Source organism: Varroa destructor, unplaced genomic scaffold, assembly GCF_002443255.2.
Source record: "Varroa destructor unplaced genomic scaffold, Vdes_3.0 BEIS01000002.1, whole genome shotgun sequence".
NCBI lineage: Eukaryota > Metazoa > Arthropoda > Arachnida > Mesostigmata > Varroidae > Varroa > Varroa destructor.
Genome location: NW_019211455.1, coordinates 21,736,285 through 21,761,707, shown reverse-complemented (window position 1 = coordinate 21,761,707; position 25,423 = coordinate 21,736,285). Strand labels below are relative to the sequence as shown.

Sequence of the window (25,423 nt, the reverse complement as noted above, 5' to 3'; positions counted from 1 at the left end):
AGGCGGGATATGAACAGCGTTATGTAATAATATAAACAATATTTAATGTTCTCATTAAACTAGAGAGAAACCCCTAATTTTGAATAAGCGTATTGAAACGTTAACCAGTCTTACTCCGCGGAAAACAACTAGTGGCGATATCGCCTGTTCCGTGCCAACTTTCAGTCCTCTGCACTGTATATATCGGGATCACTATAAACAATTTTGCGATGACCATTATTGCAAAAAACGACAGTAACTTCTAATTCGAAATGAGCCACCGAACGCCACTATAGCTTTGTAGAATTACCATAGTTCTCAGCAGTTTCTCTAAAACCATGTCAAATTCACACCTCTTAGCTCATCTTATCCTGGACCTTCCCGAAAGTCAACGTTTCTACTTCGCAACGCTTAAGGCTTCACGGGTGACTTAGAAACAGTGGCCGAGTGTTGAGGTCATTGCCCATCAATGCAACGTCAATAGAAACGTCTCCAAAAACACCCCAATAGTAGCGGCGCTATCAGCGCTGCAACAAAAGTAATAACCAGGGTCCTATTAGCAATGCTCATTCATTCACTATAAGCCCTACGGCGACAACATGATATCGTGCTCCATGCGCTTTTCTAGAAATAGCGAAACCAATTGATGAGGAAATCTGCCTCTAGCCATATCCGTACCAGCGTGCCACATGAAGACGCCGCGCAATCGTCAGAATAACCGTTTCTCATACAAAACCTTCGGATTTCCTGCAAAGTTCATTATTCAGCGTCGTTCTTCCCGTCTAATCTTTGTTGGATTATGTTGTTGCACTCAGTTATGTCGTTCGTATTGACGCGTCTTGTTCAGCAGGTTAACCAAAGAACTCATCATAACTACCACAAATAAGTAGATTCAGTGCCCCACACGACTGAAGATAGCAGACGAAGGGTCGGCCCTTCTTTTGTTTATAAATCCGTGGAAAAAGCTCATTATTGTGAGACTCGATGAAGACAGCCCCTACTCCGGTTTATCCCCTGTACTTTCGGCTGTTTTGCTTCCTGTCACAAATCGTCTGGAGCTTAGTTTAGGTAAAAACCTGTTAGACAAAAAATAATACATTAGATATTGACATATGATATGGTCTAAAAATGCATAGGTCTGGAAAGCAACAAAACAATTGCGTTCAATGCAAATACCAAATGCTTTAGACTGTTTCGAAATGGACTAATGATATGATAGTATCAATAGTGACCTTAAATTAAAAAAAACTACTTAGAACGTATTAAACACTTATCGTAAATGAAAATGTTCAACATGACGTTTGCGTGTATTAGCATTTTCTCAGAAATTTCGATTTCGAAAACCACGATCAAATGATGGTGGTGAAGACGTTGACGACCCTGTAAAGGTAAATATCATCGTCTGCGAGACTCTTCTGCCGCAGACATTAGTGGCCAATATCAGCGATTCTGGAACACGATTCCTACTCCTACTGTTACTGTATTAGACATATGTCTAATATATACACAGATTGGATAAATTGGCCTTTGCTATGATCGGCCGCTATTTTCCAGTACAGTAAGCTGTTCTACAGAACTGTCAGGAAAAGTCATTCGGGGGGTCTCTCGATTCCCTCTGGATCAGCACGATCAGGGCCATCTGTAAAGTGAGTCGGTCCCTGAGGCGATTGCAGACATGCGCATAGTCTCAAACTCGATATTTTTCGTTTTGAATTTTCATCAGTGTTATTATTATAATTGGCTTCTCTCGTGCTCATTAAACACAATGCATCAATTGCAATTCTATTGGTTATAATCAAACTGTCTGTGACAGTCGATCGATTCCAGCAATGTCTTTGATCCCTATTTAGTTTCGATGCATGTTCCCGTGTTTCACTGCGACCACAACAACCGTACCTGTACCCCAAACGAACGCTGTGTTGCCGCGTCGTGCTTAGTGGTCAAATCAAATAGACCACAAGATAATGACGGGAATCTTCATACATAACAAAAAAAAACAACAGCAACGCTAGTGACAGATAGCAAGCGGCAACGCATTGAGAGGCCTGCAACTTGTCGAATGGCTCTATGAAGTCCAAGGAAATGCGAATGGACGGATCTTTCTTTCAACTCGGTGAATCACTACAAACGTTTTGTTTCAAGGTGCTGGAAAACGCTGCTGTTGGACAGAGTACACATAGCTCGACGAAACAAAAAAATTCTTCTGACAACTTTAAAGGAGCGCGAAAATACAGTCGAAAAGAAACGAACAGCAATGAACGTTCTATATTTATACCCATACGAGGTCCTTGGAACTTAACCTGCAGTAGCAAATGAGAACGGTAATTGCTAAGCTGCGGTATATCTAAGCAGCTGCAACCCAAATTAGCCATTTTTATTTCACTTTGTTGGACATACGAGTACTGATTCATTACTCAATATTGCAATAAACTCAGCGTTACCCAGAAGGAGACAGTGTATTTCACAAGTATGCTTTTGTGAGCGAGAAAGACCTGTCAAAGTTCCGTAAACCTTAAAAATTCAATAAGCCTCATCTTAAGTTTCTAAATGCACGGATTCGCAGAATCAGTGGAAACTGCTCTGACCGCTCAAGAGTTCAGCCAAAAATCTTAAGGCTATTTATCAAAAAATTAATTGATTGCACAAATGTTGCTATGCCAACATGTGCCAGGAACGTTCCATTGTGAATCGTTGCATTCGTTTACGATATTCTCCACTAGGTATAAGGTAATAAATACTCATTACTTATACTGTGAGATGTTCAAGATATTTTCAAAATTAGACAATCATAAAAAAATATGCTTAAGTGTTTTATTCTCACAGTCAACTATTCCCATCTGCTTCACATGGAGTCTACTGAGAGCTCTGCCGTGGTGCCTGTGCGGCACCGCGGCAAAGCTCTCAATCCTACGGAAACCCCTTTTTGCTGGGCACAATGTGGTAAATACCGAAAGATGTCATTGCGTAGAATAGGCTAAGTTAGACGAACATTACACACAATTCCAGAACCCAGACACGCATGCGCGCCGACTTACGAGTAATTGCAGCTACAGTGACGCTTCCTGTAAAGTAGCAGCAGAGTTGGCTCTAGGAGATAGGTCACAGATGAACTACGATTTCCGAATACGAGAAGGCGGATTCACGTATAAGGGCGAGGCTTGAACCGTATTGAGCATGAGCGCGTGTAACGACGGTGCGATATTTATGGCTACGTATATGACAAGGTGTGTGCGACAGTTGGAAACTCAGGCATGCGTATTAATTAAATGTTATGTACATATATATATATACACACACCAAGCTGTGGTAATGGTAAATCAAAATATTCGATAGCGATACCAATCCAATGTTAGGAAAATACCAGATATCCTTCCCTACTTTCTCGTCTTCTAGTCTAGAAGCTACACTATTACGTTGTGCAGGCGTTACCCGATTGGGCCTGACATGATAAGACATGGAGCCGAAGAAGACTGACTATAAGATCGTATCTTATGTACAGCTGCTCCATTATTATGCTTTAATAAGTCTGTCTAACGATTAATATGTTCAGAATTTTGTGGAGACAGGCAAAACTTGTCGTTTACCATTAATTCTATGTGATTACGTGTTATCCTTTATTTATAGCAAACATATGCTCTGACTGACGAAATTCTTCATTTGCGCTTGTCCATGTAGCACTCTGGTAGCTATAAATGCGATTGTAACGTCTCCGTTATGGGAAGGAAAATGGGTCGTCGTCAATTTCACCATGATTCCCCGTCATCTATCGTCCAGTCTGAGCAAAGTAGGGCCCCAAATAGCAGAAAGGCCTATGAATTTGTTGTTACAGCGTAATCAGTGTGTTAAAAATCAGTCAGTCAATCAATTCGCAAAATCGCTAACCACTAAAACGCGACAAAAACGCAAAGCAGGTACAAAGCCCAGAATTTTCTTCGCTTACGTCGTTATAGTATGCTATTATCGCAAATAGTGCTGGACGTGTGAAAGTTTGGTAATCGAAGGATTCGCAGAAACTTGCCGGTTTGTGTGAAGAGTGGGGTTCTTTATTAGACCCGGTTTTTTAACAGCGGCTATTTTTCAATTGTAAGTTTAAGAATATGGCTATCTTGCTGTAGCTTGCATTGGGTCGGGATAAGCGGAAGGAGACAGTTCGTTTATATCTATAAGATATTTCGTCATCAAAATTTTGTGTAATAAATCTGCATACATTTTTATTAGAAAGAGTAAGCAAACATTACGATAGGTTCTTATGCAAATTCTAGTGAATAATGCGCAGCTTTTTAGGATTTATCGACATTTTTCCAGTATCATTATATGATACTTATGTTACATGACACTGTTATGCGATTCATGATTAATCTCTGTTCCTTTGGACTAATGCGACCTTAGGGCTTGTATATTAGAACACGATTTGTTCAAACTGAGTTGAAAATAGAACATTTCCCTAAGTTAACAACACTACATAGAGACTTCTATGTAATATCTATATGTGGGCATAACAACTAAGTTCGGAACATTCATATCAAATGTGGTATCAACTATGTTACAAAATGGTCTTTCCATACAGTTGGATATATTTTTCATAGAAATTTCATCCGTTACAGCTATAAATAGATATGCGTCATGAAAGAATTGTTTATGAAATCTAAATTTGATTTTTCTAATAATGCTTACAGATAGAAACACTTGCCTTAAATTTAATCTAATACACAGTATGATAAACTTATCGACAGGTTGCATTATTTCAGAGATTTTTTTTGCTTGTGTTTTTCTCAAGGTTGTTGCGGAATTTGGAACATTCGATAATCGACAAGCCCCTGGTATATGACGGTATGACATTTCTTTAGCTAAGTGCCAAACCGCGTCTCCTACCGTATGTTACAACAACAAAATAGTAGCTCGCTGTATTTGGCTGTAGGTTTGCAGGACCTTTTTTGACAGACATTAAATTGGTAGATGAACAGTCGCGGGCATCGCAGGATCTGGGAAAAACTTCACGGAATATCATCAAGAACACTCAAAGCGTTCACATGAAAACTTTTCATGTAAAAAGCTACTTATAGCTACGAAGTTATTACTAAGGAAAAAAAAATTTAAAACAGTTTTGGCTTCCTGCAACAACCCGACAGCAAACGTAGAGCGGCTTAAAATTGAAATTCGTTTCTGCTTAAAATCAAATATTCACATTTGATATTCAGCTCTTTTTTTTAATCTAGGGACACAATCTAAATCAAGTGTCTCCAGTGTCCCAGTCCCATAAGTTCCACCACGCATCACTGTCATGTCAAGCACATCCATAAGACCTGTAGCCCGCGATTTGTTAATCATCGATATTATGAACAATTTTGTTGTGTTCTTTCAAGTAAGTTATTTGAACGATAAGGTATTATCTTAACGGCAAATAATGATGGTGAAGACGAATGTTTTCCAGCGGCTGACTAAGCTTTCCACTGTACTGCGTCCCTATGAGAAGACAAAAAGTTTGTCGTTTGGCTCGCGCTCATGTCAGGTGCACGAGTATCTTTGGGCAAACGTAAAAACTGGCAGAGGAAAAGCATGATAGCTCCATTACAGCACCGACTGCCACATTCAGCGGAGAGGACATAGGGACAATAGGCAGAGGCTCGACTGCTAATAGCGGCTGTATGGGAAAAGATGTTTCTATCTGCCGTTTCTTTTAAAGCGATCGCAACACTGGTACCATTTGCACAATATGGATAGGCGCGACTGCTCAAATTTACACCGAAAGCCCCGGCGCACTGAGAGAAACTGTCGGAGAGGACAATTCCTTGACAGTGATTTCTTCGTTTATGACCATTTAATTGTAAAAGCACTTGACTGTTGATGTTCCGAAAAACGCATGATAAAAGCCTATTGTCTACTGTGGAGAAACAAAAAAACGACAAAAGCGCACAAATATCAGTCAATTTATTCAAGCCGGTATATAAAATAGAAAACTAAACATCACAAAATCTTACCATCCGATAGAAAAAAAAGTCATCTTCAGCAACTCTAACTAGATTGCCCGGGTAAAAGCCGTTAGCTTATCGGGAACAGATATTGAATAATCACCTGAATTGAATTAAATCCGAGTTTTCTTAGCAGAAGAATTGCGACCCCAATAAATTAGGTAGGAGATTTGCCAAACTTGATAAAATATGCCATACATTTTAAAGCCCTTTTCAAAGCCTCATACATACGTAAATTGTTTACACAAATATTTTCGCTTCGCTTATTTTAATATTTCGTTTCTCTACGAAGGGATCCACGAAGTTGAAAGGGATTCGAGCTCCGAAGCAAAAACTACTGTACTGAAGAAAATAATTCGAGAAACTGATATGGCCTGTTTAGACGCTCTGTAATAAACGTCTACAGTAAGTTTGACTTAATGTGGATGCTGAAATAAGATCGATTAGGTAGAACGGATACGGGCAACGATAAATTATTATAAAAAATATTACTTTCTGACGTATAACATAGTAAATCTCGATGGTCACTGGCCACTGAAGATCATCTCGGAATTAAAATCATTCGTCAGATAAACCCCAACACTGAGACGTAATCTGCTGGTGCAAATTTTTTTTTCTGCGATGACTCTGACGGATATTATTACGCCCTGACTCTTCTACCCACTCAGCTACTCGTACACAGAATTACCATGGAATAAAAGCGGATAGTTTATCACTCTTCTACTATTTATCGCACCGTTGAAAGTGATCTTTTTACTCGATTTAACGTTACATGTATCATATATATGGACTAAATAACCAACGGTTGAATAAAAACGTGGAGGAAAATGATTGGAACCTCGAGCTATATATTTATGTCACAATTACGGATGTCCACTACAAACTGATCCGGGTTATTTCATTTTCGATAGGTAAGCAAGCAGGCGTTATACAACGTAAGCCTTCCCTTTACAGACATATCAATCCGTGGCGTATGAGGTGCAATATCGTACTACTGCCATTAGTCTACCATGCTATTGTTTACCTGGTCTATTTGAAAGAAGCCTATGAAATAGTAGGAGTACCGCTGCGCATTTTTCCGTCATCTGCGCTTCAAGTGCTTCAGCGCAAAGCATTTAGTCAAGTGGGTTAACATCGTTTCTTGCCCTCATTTGGCGCTGCGTCTTTAATCCATGTCCGAGCCTATGTTGATGCGTCACCCGCCTAGGCTTTAGCTTTAGCCACTGAATGCAACAAAGCTATGAGATCCCCTCGTTGCCCGTAAATTCGTTCTCGCAATCCGCAGGCTTGGATCGCAGATTAATATTGTCGTAGTGCTCGGACCTAGTTTAGCCGTGATTTTCGAATATAACCCCGATGGTTGTTGACTTTCGTCATCAAACGCGACTGATTTTCCGCTTCTATACGGGAGCTTTAGACCTCGAGCCTGAAACACACGCACGCAGGCACGCACGCAGACCCCATGGCTGTATTGCAATTGGCGTTTGGTGTCAATCGGTCGTGGCGTGCTGATGCCGTGTGAACTGAATCACATATGCATATGGCTTAGTCGGCAGAAAACCACACCGAAGTCCGCTTTCTTGAATTTGGCCTCTTTAAGACAGAGGGATTCGTTCAGAAAATAAATACGTGAATACTCGTTTTTCATAGTGCAGTTAGCGGTGCGTATTCAGTATCAAAAAAGGTAAGTTTTCAGATATGTTATAAATTTTCTACTAGAGCTTCACTTAAGGGTGCACCGCCGTACTCTTGTATGGCTATTAATTGTGAAATGAACTCCAATAATGGTTCTATTTGATTAGTAGAGTCCTGAATCTTAAGCAACTATTCCAGTATTACAAGCAATGACTATAATAATCAATTGACTGACATTTTTGTGGAACAACAGATCTACATATTTGTTAAATTTTTCATTCGTCGATTTTATCTTGCATAAAAATAAGATTTTGTATTTTGTAGTCAATCTGTGTTAATCATGCATTGTTGTACCACCTCAATAACTTGTTTAGGGTTTTTTTCTGCTCTTAATCATTCGTTTTTCATCTCGTTCTCAAATAGTCAGTCGTCAACAGAAAGCAAGCACAATTTCCCACTACTAACCCATAAGGCTCCTCTGCTATGCTGAAGGACATTACCTGCTTGCCTTTCAATCGTCGCCTGATCCTAACTAAGGTCGAAGAGAAACGCAATGCGACACGATTCGCTATCTATCCTGGTCTCGTAAAACCCTAGGCAGTTGCCTGTTTCGTGAGTACACTATAGTAAACGGAAAAGAAGCGAAATCATCTACACTAAAACTGAGTCCGGTCAACTCTCTCCTCCAACGACATGTTCAGGACCGGGAGTGGCAGAGGGAGAGAGAGATTTGACTGGGTGATTTTAACCCATTGAAGGCCATGAAACAATCTCCATTCGAGGCTATGGAGATCGTGGATCCAACAACTATAGGAACAGATTTATCAAAGCTGCTGCTACTACACCCAGTTCGTTCGAAGAGCAAGCCTTCGTTCAGTCCGTAGTTTCAGCCAGATGAACAAAGCAAGCAGCGGTTGGGTGGCTGCATGACCGAATGATTGGTAGGCAGACAGCCGAAACTCTGTAGCTTTGGCTCTTGCTTTTGAACATTTGGTCTACTAGAACGGGCCGTGAGTAAGCAAGCGAGCGAACAGGTAAGACCGAAGCAGCAAGCTTGCAGTAACAGCAGAATCAAGCAACAGAAAGCTATTGAGTTTGTTAACGTGAATTTTCGTATAGTACGGGCAGGTTTGTTTGACTGAGTGAAACTCGCCTTTATAACTACCTAGACACACACACACACAAATACACATTCAAAGACACAGAGGAACTATTAGTACAGTATTCATATGGAGATAGTGACTAGAAGCCTTGCGATCCAAAGACAGGTCTATGCATCACATCAACTTACTGGTAACACCTGCAACCTCAAGTGGCGCGACGCATCGACGACTCACTTATGCATCAATCGCACCCAGCCGCTTTACTCAATTATTAAATACGAATGCATAGTGTATGATAAAACATGCAGAGGAAATAGATGTGTATCCGGGTGTACCTTTTTTTCGGAGCAGATAAAGTCTGAGTTAAGGTAAAACTAGTTTTTAACAAATGTTCGGCGGGATAATCGATAAAAAATAGACTCCGTACAGCAGGGTTACGTATATGCATTGTAAAGTGGCGCTCTCCGGAACTTCACCCCGCGTCTGTTTTGCTATTAAATACATTTTTTTACTCGTATAGTTAAAGCCTACATATACTTCTTAGAAGTATTAACCATAATCCAATAGCTTTTGCCTATAGTATAGGTTAATCGCAGTTTTAAAAGCAACATGTGAATTTAAGCAAAATAATTTCACAGAACTATATATTTGTATATATAATGTATATCAACGTGGACGATGCTTTGTTACGGCCTCTCTGTTATTTATAAACGGTGGTGTAGCGTCGTTTTCAAACATGAAGAATGAAAGTAAATTCATGGTCTTACTTAAGGACAAACTAAATTAACACAATGGAGCCCTCTGAGGGTAAAAGTATCTGCTCTATATTATCGATTTATATCTACAAATTCTAGTGACCCACAAGCCATTTTAAGGCCACAGACAGGCGGTCCTTTCAGTTTCAGTAGCACTGATACTTAATAACGATGCAATCATGTAGGGTTCTAAAAATATCTGAACCAAGCTCGCCGTGCTCTTGCATTAGATATCCTTTCTAGACCATACATATATTGTTCATGAAGGATATTTTTGTGTACACTTGCCACTATGAACGTGCATCCACTATTCATATAAATTGTTTCTTCGTTAAAAGTAATAAGGACAGCATAGATGATGTAAGTATAATGATATATCATTAGTAAAGTTATTTGGCATGTCTACTATTCCTTCATCACAAGGGAACTCTAGCTTTTCGAGTTAGAAACGAATAACTAACCTGCTAGCGCAACGGTCATACATGAGAGGACTGCCAGCAGAAGTTTCCTTTTTCGAAGGAGTGTTATCCTTCGTAGAAACCCCATAGTCAGCTACTTCTTCTCCTGAGATCAGTCTTGTCCTGTCACGTAGTCGTCATTAGCCACATTCGACTCGGACTTTCTTTTGGTCGCTATTACTTTTATACATGCGTGAGGCTGAAGTTCGTTGTATCCATTAGGTTGTCATGGCACATCACGGCACAAAGAAACTTTATCCGCTGCTCCACACGCAGTGCCTCCACAAGTGTGACACCTCACTGGGAACAAGCATTCAATATAACCAACGCTAACAACAAGCTCCTATGCCAGCTGGCCACACGTACAACGAAGCATCATCACGCGATAATAAACGCTTCTTAACATGATTAATTTCACGCTGAGTGTCCTAATCTCCGCCGACGATGATAGGAACGCCGAGTGTTAGCGGGAGCAGCCACAGCCTTATTCGGCGACCGAAACAACTATTAAATGAGGATAACACTGTTTTCAACTGACGCTACTGCGGGGTTGAGCCCTGCGATGCCTCGTATAGCACAGCACACAACGATAAACTGCCACCGTTTCTTCGCTTTTCCCTTGCAATAAACAAGCTATCTGGCTTGGCGCTATCGTTGTTGCTGTATTGCTCGAGAGCAAAAAACAAACGTACAAACAATTCTCATTCTATGAGTAATCTGTATTCTCGTTATTCCTCTGCATGTGATGCTCTTCGTTTCATCAGGAATGGGTGGAACTTGCAGGAAGGACCACGCACTTGGCCTTCACTTCTTTCTTGTTTACTTTGGCTGGCGACCGCTTGGACGGCCACTCGCTCTCTAGCGGTGGGTCTCCCCACTCGAACCCTCCTATAGAAAGGATATTGGAGAGAGACTACTCTCACCCATGTGCCTTGAACACAGTAACAACGCAACTTTACTAGACAGCAGTGCCAGCAGCAATAGTGGCGGTGGTAATATTCGCAGGCCGCCGTCGTGAGCACGTTACTCTTTTGGAAGAGGTGATTCAGGGAAATAAGGCGCAGGACAATAGGCTACGTTTGCTCGCACTGTGGCAATAACAGCAACAAGCTACAAGGCAATCCAGAACTTAGCGCCGCCGCTAGCATTAGCCTACGAAGCACCAACTACGAAGCTACTGCTGCTCAACGAAGCGCCATACACTGTCGCTATATCTCCTGAAAGAACCGCAAGATAGTCTCTTACCCTTTTTGACAACGATGGCAGTAGCGGCGAGGCGGCGTATCCACAACGCAAATCCTTCGTGCGATTGTCGCTAGATGGCGCCACCCCTGATACGAAGAAAAGGTTGTACGGAGGACCGATAACATAGAAACTTGAAAAGTATAGGTAGTCATGGGCGTTTGAACTGGCGGCAGGCAAATGAAACAACAACAGCAAATAATTGAATCATTATTATTATTTATCTATGTATCGAAAGACATGAAGAAACATGATCATGGTGGTAGTACTATTGCTGTAGTATTGCAATAGTACACGGTACTATTGCTGCGACTCTGTTTTTGCAATAAAGACCTTACTTGGAATACAACAATTATTCAATAGGACTATCTTAACTACTGGATAAATCAGTGGCCGATAGGAGTATTGTGTAGCATCCAAGGTTTAGGCCAGTCAAATTACAGCTCCACTTATAAAGTATTCAGTCTGATAATACATCGAAAAATTTGATTAGAACAATTCGTGCTGGTTGTCTATTTTGTTTTTTTTTTTTTGATTTCCAAGTACATTGTTTCAATAGTACGGAAAATACACGAATATGCCAAATAGGTCAATTATTACTGACAATTGTTAGATCGGCTTTTGACTACTCAGTTACTAAATACGACCATGCAGTAGTCAATCAGGAACTTGCTTTTTCCCATAATAATAAGAGATAATAATGAGATAATGCCCAACGCAACCTGTGAAGGAGTTGAGTTTGTTATCCGATACATGATAGTTTCCAGCGTGTAATCCATGAATTTCACCAGTGAACAGCAACTAGGATGACAGCTACAATTGTGCGTAGTGTTTAGGAAGGTCACAGTTTGCACGATGGCACAGCTGAGGTTCAGAAAACCATAAGATCTCATGAGTTTTCACTTATTTAACTTGTAGGAATGTTTATACCTGTGTGTCTTATTACATTGACTAATTTGTACTCTGACTTCAGTTATTCGTGACCACCAAAGCTTTATAAGCAATTTCGTTACACATACTATCATATTCAAGTTATATTTACTTCACAGAAACTCCATGATGAATAATTTCAAAACGGCGTCTCTGGATGATTTAAAAGATTGTTTTAATATGTATCAACAAACAAGTAAAACCATGCCAAGGCATTGAGACTAATCATATAACTATTTCCTCACACTTACACGATGGAAGCGGTCTTTCGATCCAATCAAGATTCAGCGAAACATTTTAACGTAAACCTGACCCGTTTAGAAATATACTTGCTGATCTCATTAACGGCCTTTAAGGATCCAAGTCAGCGCTGGGCGTTGTTGCAGATAGATTTTACAGAGAAAAAGACATAGCTTTTACACGTTCAATGTGCACATTTATTTTCCTATACAAATTAGAAAAGAAAACACATGCTATTTTCGTCTAAAACTCGCATTACATTCTCATTTATTTACGCTAGATAGTGTAAAACATGCGTTTGGTGCGAACACTTAGCAACATCGCTTGATATCAGACGCTGTCACGAGACGACAAGACCACGGGTCCTTGTCTTTTCTGAATTCCTTGTACCACTTCATCTTGAATCTGAGACGATGTCGGCGATTGAGATAACAGATTAGGTAATCTCAGGCGTTTTTCAGTGCCCTTCACTATGGGGTTGTTGTCTTGCCTTCTCGGGAATTTTTTTCCCGGACAAAGTAACGGCAAAATTGTATGAAACAGGTTCGTAGTATGCCTTCTTAATCGCTTCGTCTAACGTTCCATAAGTAATATAGTTCATATTTTCCTGAAAACAAAATTAAACAATGTAAAGATATTTTCACTACCAAGAGAATAAATGATCGCACACTGTTATTATATATAACATCTAACTGTACGTTATTGATAACTCTAGGTTTGATTAGTTGCTTTCTTATGGTTAGGGTGAAATAGCTGTTCACTGCAGGACATTTATCAAACTTAATAATCGACCAACATATTAATCCATCATAAATAGGGACGACGTGACGCGTATTAAGGATTTCGTAACATGTAAAGTAGAAAAATAGCAGGTAAAAGGTATTTATCTGATTGTAAAATGGCTGGTTTACTAAATTGGCTTGTAAGCACCGAGGAACACCCGTAGAATAAGCTTTCAAAAGACAAAGGAATTATCAAAGTCACGATTGAGCTATGTTATAGGCATTATAACAATTTATACAAAAAGCCGTCCGGATCTAATTTTAATATCGTTTCGCTTAAACTGGGTAGTCTAATTATGTCACGCATAACCTGAAAGACGAACTTAGGGAACGGTATCTATATATGCGCCATTAATTTTCACAGTTGATGTCAGAGTGGGCGGATAGCTAACCATTTCTTCTTTGAGTTGTTGCCTGGCAATCCCTTCCTCCAGCTTTTCCTGCTCTTTGATCTGTTCGATACGTTTCATCTTGACGGCCATTCGCTGAAGGAAATCTTCTCTATGCCGCCGTTCGCGCTCAGTGGCAACCCGTTTGTTTTCTTCTTCGTTCGCCTTAAGTCGTGCTTGAAAGTCCTCTTCGTCCTGTATTGAGAGCTGAGAAAACTTACTCTTTTCGTGCTCGAGCCGTGCTTGCTCGGTCGCAAAAAACGCTCTGAAATCAAAGATTCGATTGTCAACAAGGTTTGGCCCAACAGTCGAACACTAATCTGAAGTGGCAAAAGATGAGGCTTCGTTCGAATGCTGCATTGCTACTAGAAGTGAATTAACGTTTAATTGAATACTTTTTGTGTTGGCTTCCAATTATGTGCTATTACGGCCAACCAACGTAGGCTAGCGTAGAGCTAGGCACAAATACAAAAACACGTGAAAGAGTCATATAAGAGTTTGGTCATACCTACAAGGTCATGTGAATAAGTCACGTAAAAACCGGACCTCCTAAAATCAAGTAACAAGGTTGAAATAGCAGTAGTAGCTGTAATAGTGACAAGCTTGTTACTTACTGGATTGATCGAATTTCGGTCTCGTACCGCACGTACAAAGCCCAATACTGGGCTTTTTCTTCCTCGCTAACTTTTGGATGCTTGAAGATCGTATAGAGCTTGGAAGGTGCACGGGGCATCCAAGCTGGCTTACGGAGTTTAATCCTTTTATACCGAACCTGTGTCACCGAAGAAAGAAGTCCAGCCTTTAACGAAAGCCCCTCGATGGCAGGTGTCACCACTGAACGAAGCATCTGTACAATATAATTTGATGGAAAAATAGGCCAAGGGAAAAGAAAACCGTATGGATTACTTGATTATTTTATCCATTACTTTTCGTCATTATGGTGTAGTTAAAACGACGTACCGTCTAGCTGAGTGCAATGCATTACGCGATTACATCACAAATACAGACTCATCAGAATGATAAACTCGATCAAACCAAATGCAAAGTATATATAGCAAAACTTTTTCACTTGAGGTAAATTTGTTTCACATAACGTATTAAAGTCACGTAAGTCATTATATGATAAATGATTACATCTCGATCAGGCAAAAATATAACATCAATCTCAAAGTATTGCATCGAAACATGTAGAAGCTCACAGAAGTGAGTCTGCACCCTATAGATCGTAAGATTTTGGATTAGATTTGTAAGTGTGCCGTAATTGGTGTCAATAGCAAACAGTTAGGTGCTCTTAATTAATAACGGGTATAACAGGTTCCAGAAAAAAAGTGATTGTTGAAAGAGCCGGTTCAAATGGACGTGCTCAAACTACGCACCTTTACAACGTTACAGGTTTGTACTGACTTAAGGTAAGTCACAGTTCGATGAGCATGATTAAAATAGCATTTTTTTAATTAATAGTTCCGCCTTGTATACGAATTTTTAGTGAAAAAAAACCTTTATATTGCGAAATATATATTGCGCAACAAAGCACCGCAATGAATATAAATTTCCCAACTGTGTTGACCACCCTTGTTAGAGTGCAGAGCCGGATAACCTTATCCGACCAATAAAAGGATCAATGTGATGTCAATATACATAAGCGTTGCTCCATAGTTGAATACAATCTGGTATCGGCAACGAAAGCTAGTACTTCTTAGATTATCCATAAAGATAATAGAAATTATAACATTTAGCTCAGAATAAAATCCAGCGCAAGGCTATTTTTGACAGCCGACAAGTTTCCGTACCTTCCAAACTCACGGACGGTTCGGCTAGAACCAGGTGCTTCTGTATAAGCATCGTCAATCTTTGAATTGCACATCTCAGAGTAAGACGTCAGCGGCTTACGTGTGATACCGTCTTTACCTAACCAAACAGTAATGCTTCATCTTATACCATAATTTAATTGCTTGGCTACCGAGTGTTGTTCTACATAACATGAGTCTTCACCGATCGTCTTTATTGCTGACGATTAATTTTAATTACCTAGTGACAACGCTTGTTTAAAATGTAGTTAGGTGTAATTACTGTTATCAGTTCTAGAACGCGGTCAGAATACACTCAGTTTCGTGTATTTGTTCAGATGCATATTAATAGCTGTTCTCAGAGATGACAGCAGCCAACAACTAGGATCGCATTCAAGTGCTGGCAGACCTATTGGGATCTGCTTCGGTCACGTGACGTTTTTTCTGAAAAAAAACCAGATATTATGTTATTGGTTTAGGGTGTGTTACTGGTGTAAACATAAAGCAAAAAAAGGATTACAAATAGCAGAGCGAGACCGTTGCAAACGTTGCGTTCTAACCTTGGCATTACATCTTCGTCGTGATTTACTGTATACAGAGAGTCGTATAATCGAGCTAAATTTAGCCAACGTTGTGCCAGTCATTCTTGTTGATTGTGTATTGTTAGAAGCTCATAGCACAGACTATCCGGGAAGTGTAACCAACCCATCGATCGAAATTATTTCATACGCTGAACGCTTGTTAAACAACCTGGGCTAACTGTGCTGGTTCTTCCCGAATGGCATTAAACGCCTCTCACTGTCCATCTGAATAGACGCGTTAGTATCTTATACGTTTATTATTTCATCGTCGTTCCCCTACCAAAGCCTCGAATGCTATTTCATAACTCAGGTGTAAACGCGAAGGTAGCTACAATAATAAGGAGAAATTCTATGCTACATTTAGATAAAAATTAATAGGTAAGTTATTATGGTAGGTATTTATTTAATGTAGTGAAAATAACGAAAAATAAACGTTTCTTTGTGGTTATTTGTTGCGTTTATGATTGTATTTTCCTTGGTCATAGGTACAGTTCTCGACTGTTTGTGCTTTCCTGTATTGATTCAGCACTTGCCGTCGTTAGGCATCATTTGAATATAGAAACGCAGTAACAACTTTGTCATTCACAATGTCTGGCGATAACGTCGAAATGTGTACGACGTTCGGCGGATGTGAGGGCCCCGACGCTATGTACGTGAAACTCATCTCATCTGACGGACACGAGTTTTTCATTAAACGATGTCACGCGTTGACGTCGGGAACAATCAAGGCGATGCTGTCCGGACCCGGTCAGTTCTCCGAGAACGAAACTAATGAAGTTAACTTTCGTGAGATTCCTTCTCACGTCCTACAAAAAGTCTGCCAGTACTTTACTTATAAGGTAACAGCGATGTGCATGTATACGATATATTGCTGGGATAGACATGCTTTTCACATGGGTGGGTGTGATCAGGCGTAAATCGTCGTTTTTGCTTTAATACAAACAATGCTTTAAACCATATCCGTCTAAGGGACGCAAAACGTAATTTCAGACATCATCGTTGCTGTACCGGTTATCGATGTTAAAGTTGTAATGACAGCTGTGAAAATAGCTTTTCTAAGGGGGTGATTTGTGGAAGTTACAAACAGATGAGAAACGCTTAAACATGTATGAATTAGTGGTAACTATTCATCCACTTAAGCATCAGGTGGTCCTTGACGTTAGCGTTGCGTTGTTGTGTATATTAAGTGAGTGGTACAAGTGTAATGCGTAGGAATGTAGGTTCGATTACTGTCCAGTCGGGCTTCGGGCTGACACAGCGTACTCGGATGCTTAGACCCTTTCGTATGCAGTTTTGGTTATTTCGATCGTTTAGCCACATTCATGCGTTCATTCGCTCGCTTGGTCACATCATGTCGATCTTGTTATATTTTCAGGTGCGCTATACAAATTCGTCAACAGAAATTCCCGAATTCCCCATCGCACCCGAAATCGCCTTGGAACTTCTTATGGCGGCAAACTTCCTTGATTGTTGAATAGATCGTCATCCGTATAATATTATTGTTGTTAATATTTCCATTATATGGCAAACAAACCACAATCATTTTTTTCAAGCTTTTAGAATTAGAGCGACGCACTGTTTTGTCATAGAATGAAACGGCAAATAGTGAGGTACGATATAGTTGTTTATTTTGTTTCTTCATGAAAAATTTATAATGTTTTCTCGCGTTTCCAAGTCAGTTAATATGTGTCTTAATGTACACCGATTAAAAAGCGACTTAAGAGGAAATTTGCATCCTGGAACTTTCCCTTAAAAAATTTTGAAACAAACTTTGCAAGTCACTGCCCACCACCGATGGTTGTGGGCAAAACACACCCGTTGAATCTCGTCGATTAGACATCAGAGATATCTCGAGTGTGCAAGATGTTGATATGTTTATATCGTTGTCGAGCTCCTTTGGGCTTCGCCAACTCAAGCTATATATCACAAGCGTACGAAAAAAAAACTCTAATAAGGGACAAATATGTGTGAGATTGGTCTCTTGGAGTAAAAATAATACGCATGAAATAAAGCCAAAAATATTCTTCTGTGGTACATACTTTGTGTTTTTTAAAATATTAGTTAATGATCATGATGATTGATTCATTATACGATATTCGCTCGTTACGTCCGGTGCGTGCATGTCAATTACGCCAGCAACCTTCACAACACTTGTTAGTTATTCATATAATTCCAGGAAGCCCTTTTAAGCCTCGGTTAATAAAGCTACTGGATTTAACCATTTAACCAACAACGGCTTCTCTTTGGCGCAATAAATTGCTAACTGTGTCTTTGTGTCTATGCTTTTTCAGTCATATAACTCAGATGTATAATACGTATTCCTATTAAACCTTTCATAATTTGGTCTGGTACAGTTTTTTTTTTTAGTTTATGAAAACTAAAAGTTAGCCTTCATTACATATGAATACTTATGTTAAGCCAAGGATCCTAGTTTTTAGCAGCACATCGAATTATATGTGTTACGTTGTACCCATTAGGTTCAACAAAATAAAGCAGCGTTGAATCCTGTTTACCTTATGTATGACCAAATCAAAATAAGACATCCTTGTTACTCGTGTTGGAAATCTATTCTGTTACCTCGAGTTGACTTTACCGGATTTCTGCTAAGGTTTTACGAAAATACCGAGTAAATTATAACGATAAAAATCGACGTTTGGAAATCAGCCGTACTTAATATTTGTTGTTAATACTTGATGCCATCGTTAAAAACAAATTGTATCGTTGAGAGAACCGATAAGTGAAAAACAAAAATTCAATCTTAATTAAGATGGCAAGCATTGGGAAACGATGTATGCGCGTAGGATTATTGATTGACAATTTGATTCAGGGTATCTTCAGGATTAATTAGGCAACCGCGGACACGCCTTCGATAAACCTGCGTGTTTTTCTTGAGTAATTTCGATGGACCGTCTGCTCAGTATCTTGTTGTAAACATTCAATGTTGGTGCATTACTCTTTGATTAATAACGGTTGTCTTTAACAGAATTTATTGACTACCGAGATTTCATTGTAAACTATTACGTACGCTTCTGCCTTTTCAACATACGCGTTTATAACTTTTTTTTTAATTAGTTGGGCAGGAATACAGAAAAGCACAGAAAAGGAGTGATAATAGCTTCCACCGAACTGTTTTTAGAAGGGTCGTTACTTTTACTTGTTTACAATAAGTATTTAAAGTTTGTTTCCAGTTCATTAACCGTGATGATCTAATACGACTATATACAAGACAATAATCTCAGATTAATGATAGCTTTATTTATTCACACACGTTGTGAAGGATCTGTCGTTGGCGGGACTTGAAGCAGCGACCTCTGGTTTCTTTCAACCAAGGTTGTAACTATTTGGAACAGCGCTGGGATACACCGGTGGCCTTTACCTGATGCTGTAACTGTGTTCTCTTGCTATTTGTATCGATGTCGCCAATTTTTTTTGGATAGCGCTTTTTTGTCAAAGTGAGGCGAACAACCTAAACCATCATAAATATATGCTGTTTTTCTTTATTATGGAATAGGATGTAGTGGTCTCTTATTGCTTTCATTATTATTATACACATCGCCTATAAGCAAAGCATGCAATGTAAGTAGAGAACATTTTGATAAGGTCGTCACCACGGTTACATGGTTATCAAATTGAGATAAATGCGATAAATCGCTCGGTATTGTCGCCCTCTCTGTTGGCTGTAGCTGTGCACTAGTTTCGTCGGGCACAAATTTCCATCATTTGCTGAGTTTAATAAGCTTGCGTAGTACTCAATGATATCTGTTAACGCTGGTAAGAATGCCAGGATGAAGGATGAATGGAAGGATGGTTGATTAGATCCAGATAATTCTCAAAAAAGTTGACTTCATAAGTCTAATCTTTCCTTATGTACTTAACAAACTCTGTCCATACTTCGTTTGCAAAGTAATGTATCGAAACAGATTTTGTCGTTTTAGTACGACGAGAAATTCTCTTCTATCGTACCAAATCTGAAAGTATTTTGTCCGAACTTTTCACCAGATTTTGGCCCCGCCGTGCCGCTCATGCACGCAGCTAGTGTAAAGTTAAGAATACCTGCAAAAAAAAACATAAATCTGATCATTTTTTAAGGATAAAGTTACAAATTCAAACTGACTGATCTACCAAAAGTGTTTGTTTAGATTTTTGTAAAAATGTTAAAGTCTTCGCAGCAACAGTTAGTATTGTCACTACATTTAGTAGTGGTAATTTTAAATGACTAACCCTTTTGCTCTAATTGCACAACAAATACGCGTATGTCTCGAATAAAATCCCTGCATTTCCCATTGCAAGTTGTTTTGGGAGGTTTTCATGGCTGCCAACTTTTTCAAATGTTATTCAATTCAAACAAACAATCGCAGATTTCTAGACAGGATTGTATGCAGAAATCTTAGTACGAAACCTATCATTGGTTTAACGGAATTAGCAGACAAAGACTGCATCTATAGCATTTGGGTGAACGGGCCTGGAATCATTATTTAGAGACCTATTTACCCAGACATGCGGAGTAACTCTGGAGGTCCAATAAAGAGGACAGCTTGACCCTTGAGGTAGACCATTTTCCATACTGTTCGGAGTATAGTGTGCCGAAGGCAGCGAGAAAAAACACGTAGATTATGGCATGCAATAACTGCTACTGAGACGTTCATTTTAAGCGATTTCAGTGAAGGACTTCCCTAGCGTAGATGAGTTGTGCTGCTTCAGCACATATCAACTTTGCTTCGTTGCGTACAGTTTCTTTAAATAAGTTGATTCGTAGAGTGTCTAAGGGCTAACTAGTTTCACATTAATCTGGTTTGATGGTCATACGTACAATTTATAGAAGCTCTATATATATATATATATATATATATATATATATATGTACCATAAATAGACAAGTAAACTGTATACGTGAAAACCACAGTGTGTTTTCTATTTTGTTATTTATTTCTTTCTTAAAAGCTTTCTTACTCTGAACATCTACTTCTATATACATTAGAATGAAATAGCAACAACAAAACATTGTCCGAAAGACAATTTGATTTTGATTCCGCTATACTATTCTAAATTGACTTCTCTCTAAGACTACTAGACTACTTATCCTCTTGAGCGAACAGCTTGCTCTTGGCAAAGTGCGTCAGCAACACGCCGCTCGTAACAGACACGTTTAATGAGCTGATTCTCTTGTTGATACTTGGTATGGATACGGTGGTGGTAAAGAAGGAGACCAGGTCCTCGTGTACACCATGGCTCTCGTTACCCAGAACAAGGAGTCGATTTCGTTGAGTTACCTAAACGCCAAATCGAAAACTTTGGATGCTTCACATCAGTGATTTCATCAGAAACGGGGAGAATAATAAAATTTGAAGCCAAAATTTGAATGGTTGGTATTGGGTTAGCTGCATTTTGAGCAGATATACAGGTGAAATGGTCATATTTTTGATGAATGTATTTAAAAACAATCCGATTTGGGTTCTATTTTTCCTCGGCTTTTGCTTAAAAGCATATCTAGTTTATCTATCGAGTAATCTTTTGTGTTTCTAACTGCCAATTAACAGCTATGATTGTTTCGGTTATATCGACTAATTTAGACTCAGCGAATCCTCTGAATAATGGGCCTTCTAATTAATGAAAACATCTAGCTATCTTATGTGCATAGTCATATTCATAATAAAAAGAGACAATTACGCACTTTGTGCGCGGTATAAGGCTCACAGTCCTGATCAGATCCAACGATGTCCCAGCCCAATCGCTGAAGAAACGTAAACAATGATGCTGGGTTTTCTACCGAATATAGCGGAGCGCACTCCAAAGCTCCCGCAGACGCCTACGGCCGTAGACAGATTACATCAATAACAACATATCAGCAACAAACTGAATTGAACTTAATTTAGAAAAAGCCTTTCATCAAAAATAACACGCTTATTTTTTAGAAGCATAGATCACTTGGTACGCGAAAATCAGCTCGAAAAAGTTTAGCACAGCTCGAATTATATCACAATCGACCGTCCAATAAGCACTTCTAAGCTGCCATTAATTGACTCTTCAATTAATCTACCACCACTGAGGACACCAAATGACAAGTGAAATGATACACATACAACAAACCATGTACAGTTTTACAAAGGCATAGTTCTACAAATATGACAAAATGTAACTATCGACTTTTTAACCTGGTGCGTAGCCGAAATTTAATTCCATCCAACAGTGCTATAAGTTTTCCTGAATGGCGGATTATTTAGTAAAGTACTAGTCATGTAGGCTATGGGGTTTGTTAGATCAAAGTCACATAATACACCATTTGCAGTTGATCGCAAAATTGCGTTACCTTGGCAACAACAGGGCTTAATCTGCATGAATTCTCTGTAGGAACGAAAATGCCATCAATGCCAAGAAAGACAGCAGTCCGTAAGATAGCGCCCATATTCATCGGGTCCTGAACGCGATCCACGTAGATACACAGTTGGCCATTGTCGTCGCTTTGGCCGAAACACTCCATGGCGTCGTTCCACGGCCTTAGTATAAGCGGAGACACCTGCATATATTGAAATGATACAGTAACAAAACTTCAACACTAACATAAGCAACGAATTGATGGTTTATCGCAAAACTGTATCTTACCTGCATACCGATGCCTTGATGAGTAGCTTTATTCGTCATTAAATTCAGTTGACGAGTCTCCACTGATTTAATAGGTATTTTACGCGCACTTGCGATATTTAAAATGCGTTGTAAGCTCTCGTTGGACACAGTATCTTCTCTTATTTTTGAGCAGAATACCTGCAGGTAGAAAGATGGAAATTACTACCCACTACCTCGTAACTAAGCACGCGAATATTGCTTATTTTTCAACAAATAATAATTAAGAACACACCTTTCAATGTTTTACATCCGCGAGGTAAACTAGACGCTATGCCACTGGCAGAGAAAACTATGAAATCACCATTTACCCATGCAGATTAGATTGAGACAACATTTGGCGGGGTGTTTACCCCAGCGGGTATGAGTTTATCAGATATATTTTATGATAGAGGAGAGCTAGTCTTCTATTAGAAACGAAATCATACGTTTATCATGACGGAACCTGAAAATTTACGCACAAATGTTAATGAACATCTGCTTTCATTTAATATCTTCGCATGGGATAAACCCCCCACCGAAGTGACAATTTTTTTAGTTACTCAAAACTTTACGTTGTTGCTAGCCTTTATGCACTCCGACGCGACTGGGATTAAATTAAAAGAGCTTATGAATTTATCAAAAATGGTGCAAAAAGCCCTTTCTTATGATCCGCAAGTATTTGGCGCCAAAATAGGCGGTTGCATTCCAGAAAAGCGTATCTCTTTACAATCAAATTTTTTAATAAATCCCACAAATTAGCCACTTTTGTCTTTTTGTTCATTTTGGCTCCCTTGAATTCTTAGTTTTTAGGACATTTGGCTTGCTATTGGCCCAAAAAGTAAGATAACACTTCATATATCATATGTTATCATTTATTCATGGCCGCTATATTAAAGTTATGCATAAATTTAAAGGGAAAGACTCATCGTAGTGTCTATCTTCATTCAGATGCCCGTGAAAAATAAGCAAGATCAGTTTTGCTCCAGCCTGTATCGAACATCCTATATATGCTCATACAAATTTCGTTAGAATTAAAGAAAGTATTATAGTTTGATGGCATCAGTAATACCTTGTAAATAGTCCGCTTGCGTTCGGATAAACATATTTCAACCGGATGTATTCCGAACAATGTTTCTCGTTTTTTTTTTGACCACACCTGCAATGTTATAGACATGTGATAAAACTCTTATTGATATCTTTAGGAGGAGAACAGGACAACGCAGCAGGAGTATGCAAAGAGTAACTCGCAACTTGTCTATAAGCTGACAAAGTGTGCCATGTGTTGAATGCGATACGTGACCGGACATTTTAAGACCAATGCAATACTTTCGCATAGAATTAGCCGACAGAACAATTAGGGCTAGAAAAACTTTATCATTTGCAGTATGTCATTTATAATCTTGCTTGGAGATGGTTTTCAGGCATACCAATTGCTTGACTGCTTTCACGTCTTCCATACCTTTTTGTCTTGTTGATCCTTCAAAGAAGGTTCACTGTTTTTTTTTTTGGCGGCTATGTTTTCTTTTTTGAGTTCATGCGATTTCGGCAGAGCTTTGCTTTCCTTTGGTACAAGTTTCGCATGCCCGGCCATCAAAAACCGTGTTTTAAAAGTTCGATCATTAACACTGGCCGTTGCTAAACGCGACGACAGTCGACGCAAAGCATTCGGAAACATTTCTGCAAAAACACATATCCAAGCCGCTCTGGAGTAAGCTTACATTAACAAGTGTCGTATGCACCTATGGCATATTAACTATGACAAGACAACATGGTAGTCTCTTTTCACACTATTGATATAGAGCCATCATCAGATGTTGTGTTTCTCCGCACACGTCAAACAGAATTTAACCGCAAAAAAAAATACGATGGGAAAATGCCAATCAGCGCAAATTCGTTGGACCAAAAGCCGATGCACAAACATATAGCCGGTATCGAACACAAACTTAATTTCATCGTTCATTCGTTGGACCAACCTGGTATCGGGAACCGACACTTGCAAGGTATACGCAACAATTTCGTATAATGCTGGTCAATAAGCAATGCGATGAACTTTTTTTAATACTTTTTCAAACTAAATCTATTTTTTTGTTAAAATCTCTTTCTGCTAGTAGAAGGTGGCAGCAACCAAACGGTACCGCATGCGCGCTATTTCACCGCAAAATCACAACACTCATCTAAGCAACCAAACATGCACATACGTCTTAGCATAAACTGACCTTGATGGCTGACATGGAGGCCGACCGTTTTTCAGAGGTTTTCCACTTTCCATTAGTTCGACAAAGATTGCAGAGGTTATAAAATGTAATAGAAAGCTTTGTTTTTAAGATAACTCGGAGTGTAGCATTTTTAATACTTGTTACTAACACCGGAAATATTTTTTGAGCTTTACAGTAGATGAAGGGATAATTTAAGTTGACGAGCCCAGTAGAGAAGAATACGCTGACCCAAAAAAGATAATTATAATCAATGAATGATTATGGTGAATAACATTTTTTTCGTCTCCTGCTCTGTGTATTAGTGATAGTAAGTAGTACTGATTTTAAGGTTATTAACTCTCTACTTTAGATTAACTTCACAACTCCAATTTTCAACAAAAATGAACTTCAAGACACCTTTTTGCTTATTAAATTGCCATCTCGCTGAAGGCATTAATCGTTGGCTCAAGCTTCGCCAATGACATATACTATGTGACTAGTGTGATTAAGTAACGGGAAGAAACATTAAACAAATACAAACATTAACGTTTTAATATACAGTTACAGTTACTATCATACTGATGTTAAAAATCAAAGTTGTCTATATCACATTATGCTCGTCCGAAAATAAAATCAGAAGCAGAACTCGTTCAGTCTCTCAATTTTAGTTTTTGCAGCACACCAAACTGAAAAAGATTTCCCTATTTGGATCTGACCTCAGGTCTGATGATCAGAACCTAACCTAACCTTATGTTCCTGAACCCAGTGATAAGCTAAG

General features: G+C 39.2%; 4 protein-coding genes across 17 annotated transcripts in view; 1 reads left to right on the top strand and 3 right to left on the bottom strand.

Annotated features, from left to right (window-relative positions):
• Nucleotides 1–11,178, bottom strand: part of sdk (sidekick cell adhesion molecule) — a 75,778-nt gene extending 64,600 nt beyond the window's left edge. For 4 of the 5 annotated variants that reach the window (XR_015321716.1, XR_015321717.1, XR_015321718.1 and 1 more), the window contains exon 1: nucleotides 9,903–11,178. Coding sequence is in view for 2 of the 5 variants with exons in the window: in XM_022790015.2 (XP_022645750.1) it covers nucleotides 9,903–9,987 (85 nt within the window). In the remaining 3 variants the exon portion in view is untranslated. The remainder of the gene's footprint in view (nucleotides 1–9,902) is intronic. The other variant, XM_022790011.2, reaches the window with a different exon arrangement.
• Nucleotides 11,179–12,547: 1,369 nt separating this feature from the next.
• mRpS26 (mitochondrial ribosomal protein S26) lies at nucleotides 12,548–15,069 on the bottom strand. Of its 2 annotated transcripts, none has more exons than XM_022791756.2 (4): nucleotides 14,859–15,069; nucleotides 14,097–14,329; nucleotides 13,486–13,747; nucleotides 12,548–12,918 (listed from the first exon to the last, which is right to left on the bottom strand). In XM_022791756.2, exons 2-4 carry the CDS (start codon nucleotides 14,327–14,329, stop codon nucleotides 12,769–12,771), a joined length of 645 nt encoding a protein of 214 aa, XP_022647491.1. In that variant the 5' UTR covers nucleotides 14,859–15,069; the 3' UTR covers nucleotides 12,548–12,768. The 2 variants fall into 2 exon arrangements, with proteins under 2 accessions (XP_022647491.1, XP_086836935.1); XM_086980809.1 differs by having other exon boundaries at nucleotides 14,097–14,254.
• A 158-nt stretch (nucleotides 15,070–15,227) lies between these two features.
• Nucleotides 15,228–17,884, top strand: EloC (transcription elongation factor elongin C). 3 transcript variants are annotated; one of them, XM_022794096.2, is made up of 3 exons: nucleotides 15,228–15,352; nucleotides 16,336–16,689; nucleotides 17,226–17,884. In XM_022794096.2, the coding sequence occupies exons 2-3, from the start codon at nucleotides 16,438–16,440 to the stop codon at nucleotides 17,322–17,324; spliced, it is 351 nt and encodes a 116-aa protein (XP_022649831.1). In that variant the 5' UTR covers nucleotides 15,228–15,352; nucleotides 16,336–16,437; the 3' UTR covers nucleotides 17,325–17,884. The 3 variants fall into 3 exon arrangements, with proteins under 3 accessions (XP_022649831.1, XP_022649828.1, XP_022649830.1); XM_022794093.2 differs by having other exon boundaries at nucleotides 15,257–15,401; XM_022794095.2 differs by lacking the exon at nucleotides 15,228–15,352 and adding an exon at nucleotides 15,868–16,087.
• A 1,201-nt stretch (nucleotides 17,885–19,085) lies between these two features.
• On the bottom strand, nucleotides 19,086–25,361 carry LOC111245052 (rRNA methyltransferase 1, mitochondrial-like). 7 transcript variants are annotated; one of them, XM_022792833.2, is made up of 7 exons: nucleotides 24,667–25,358; nucleotides 23,910–24,127; nucleotides 23,520–23,606; nucleotides 22,451–22,609; nucleotides 22,158–22,364; nucleotides 21,522–21,656; nucleotides 20,738–21,120 (listed from the first exon to the last, which is right to left on the bottom strand). In XM_022792833.2, exons 2-7 carry the CDS (start codon nucleotides 24,123–24,125, stop codon nucleotides 20,923–20,925), a joined length of 1,002 nt encoding a protein of 333 aa, XP_022648568.1. In that variant the 5' UTR covers nucleotides 24,126–24,127; nucleotides 24,667–25,358; the 3' UTR covers nucleotides 20,738–20,922. The 7 variants fall into 7 exon arrangements, 5 of the variants coding, with proteins under 5 accessions (XP_086836934.1, XP_022648568.1, XP_022648567.1 ...); XM_022792832.2 differs by lacking the exon at nucleotides 24,667–25,358 and adding an exon at nucleotides 24,424–24,630; XR_015321723.1 differs by lacking the exons at nucleotides 20,738–21,120; nucleotides 21,522–21,656; nucleotides 24,667–25,358 and adding exons at nucleotides 19,086–19,903; nucleotides 24,424–24,635 and having other exon boundaries at nucleotides 22,158–22,395.
• Nucleotides 25,362–25,423: the final 62 nt, after the last annotated feature.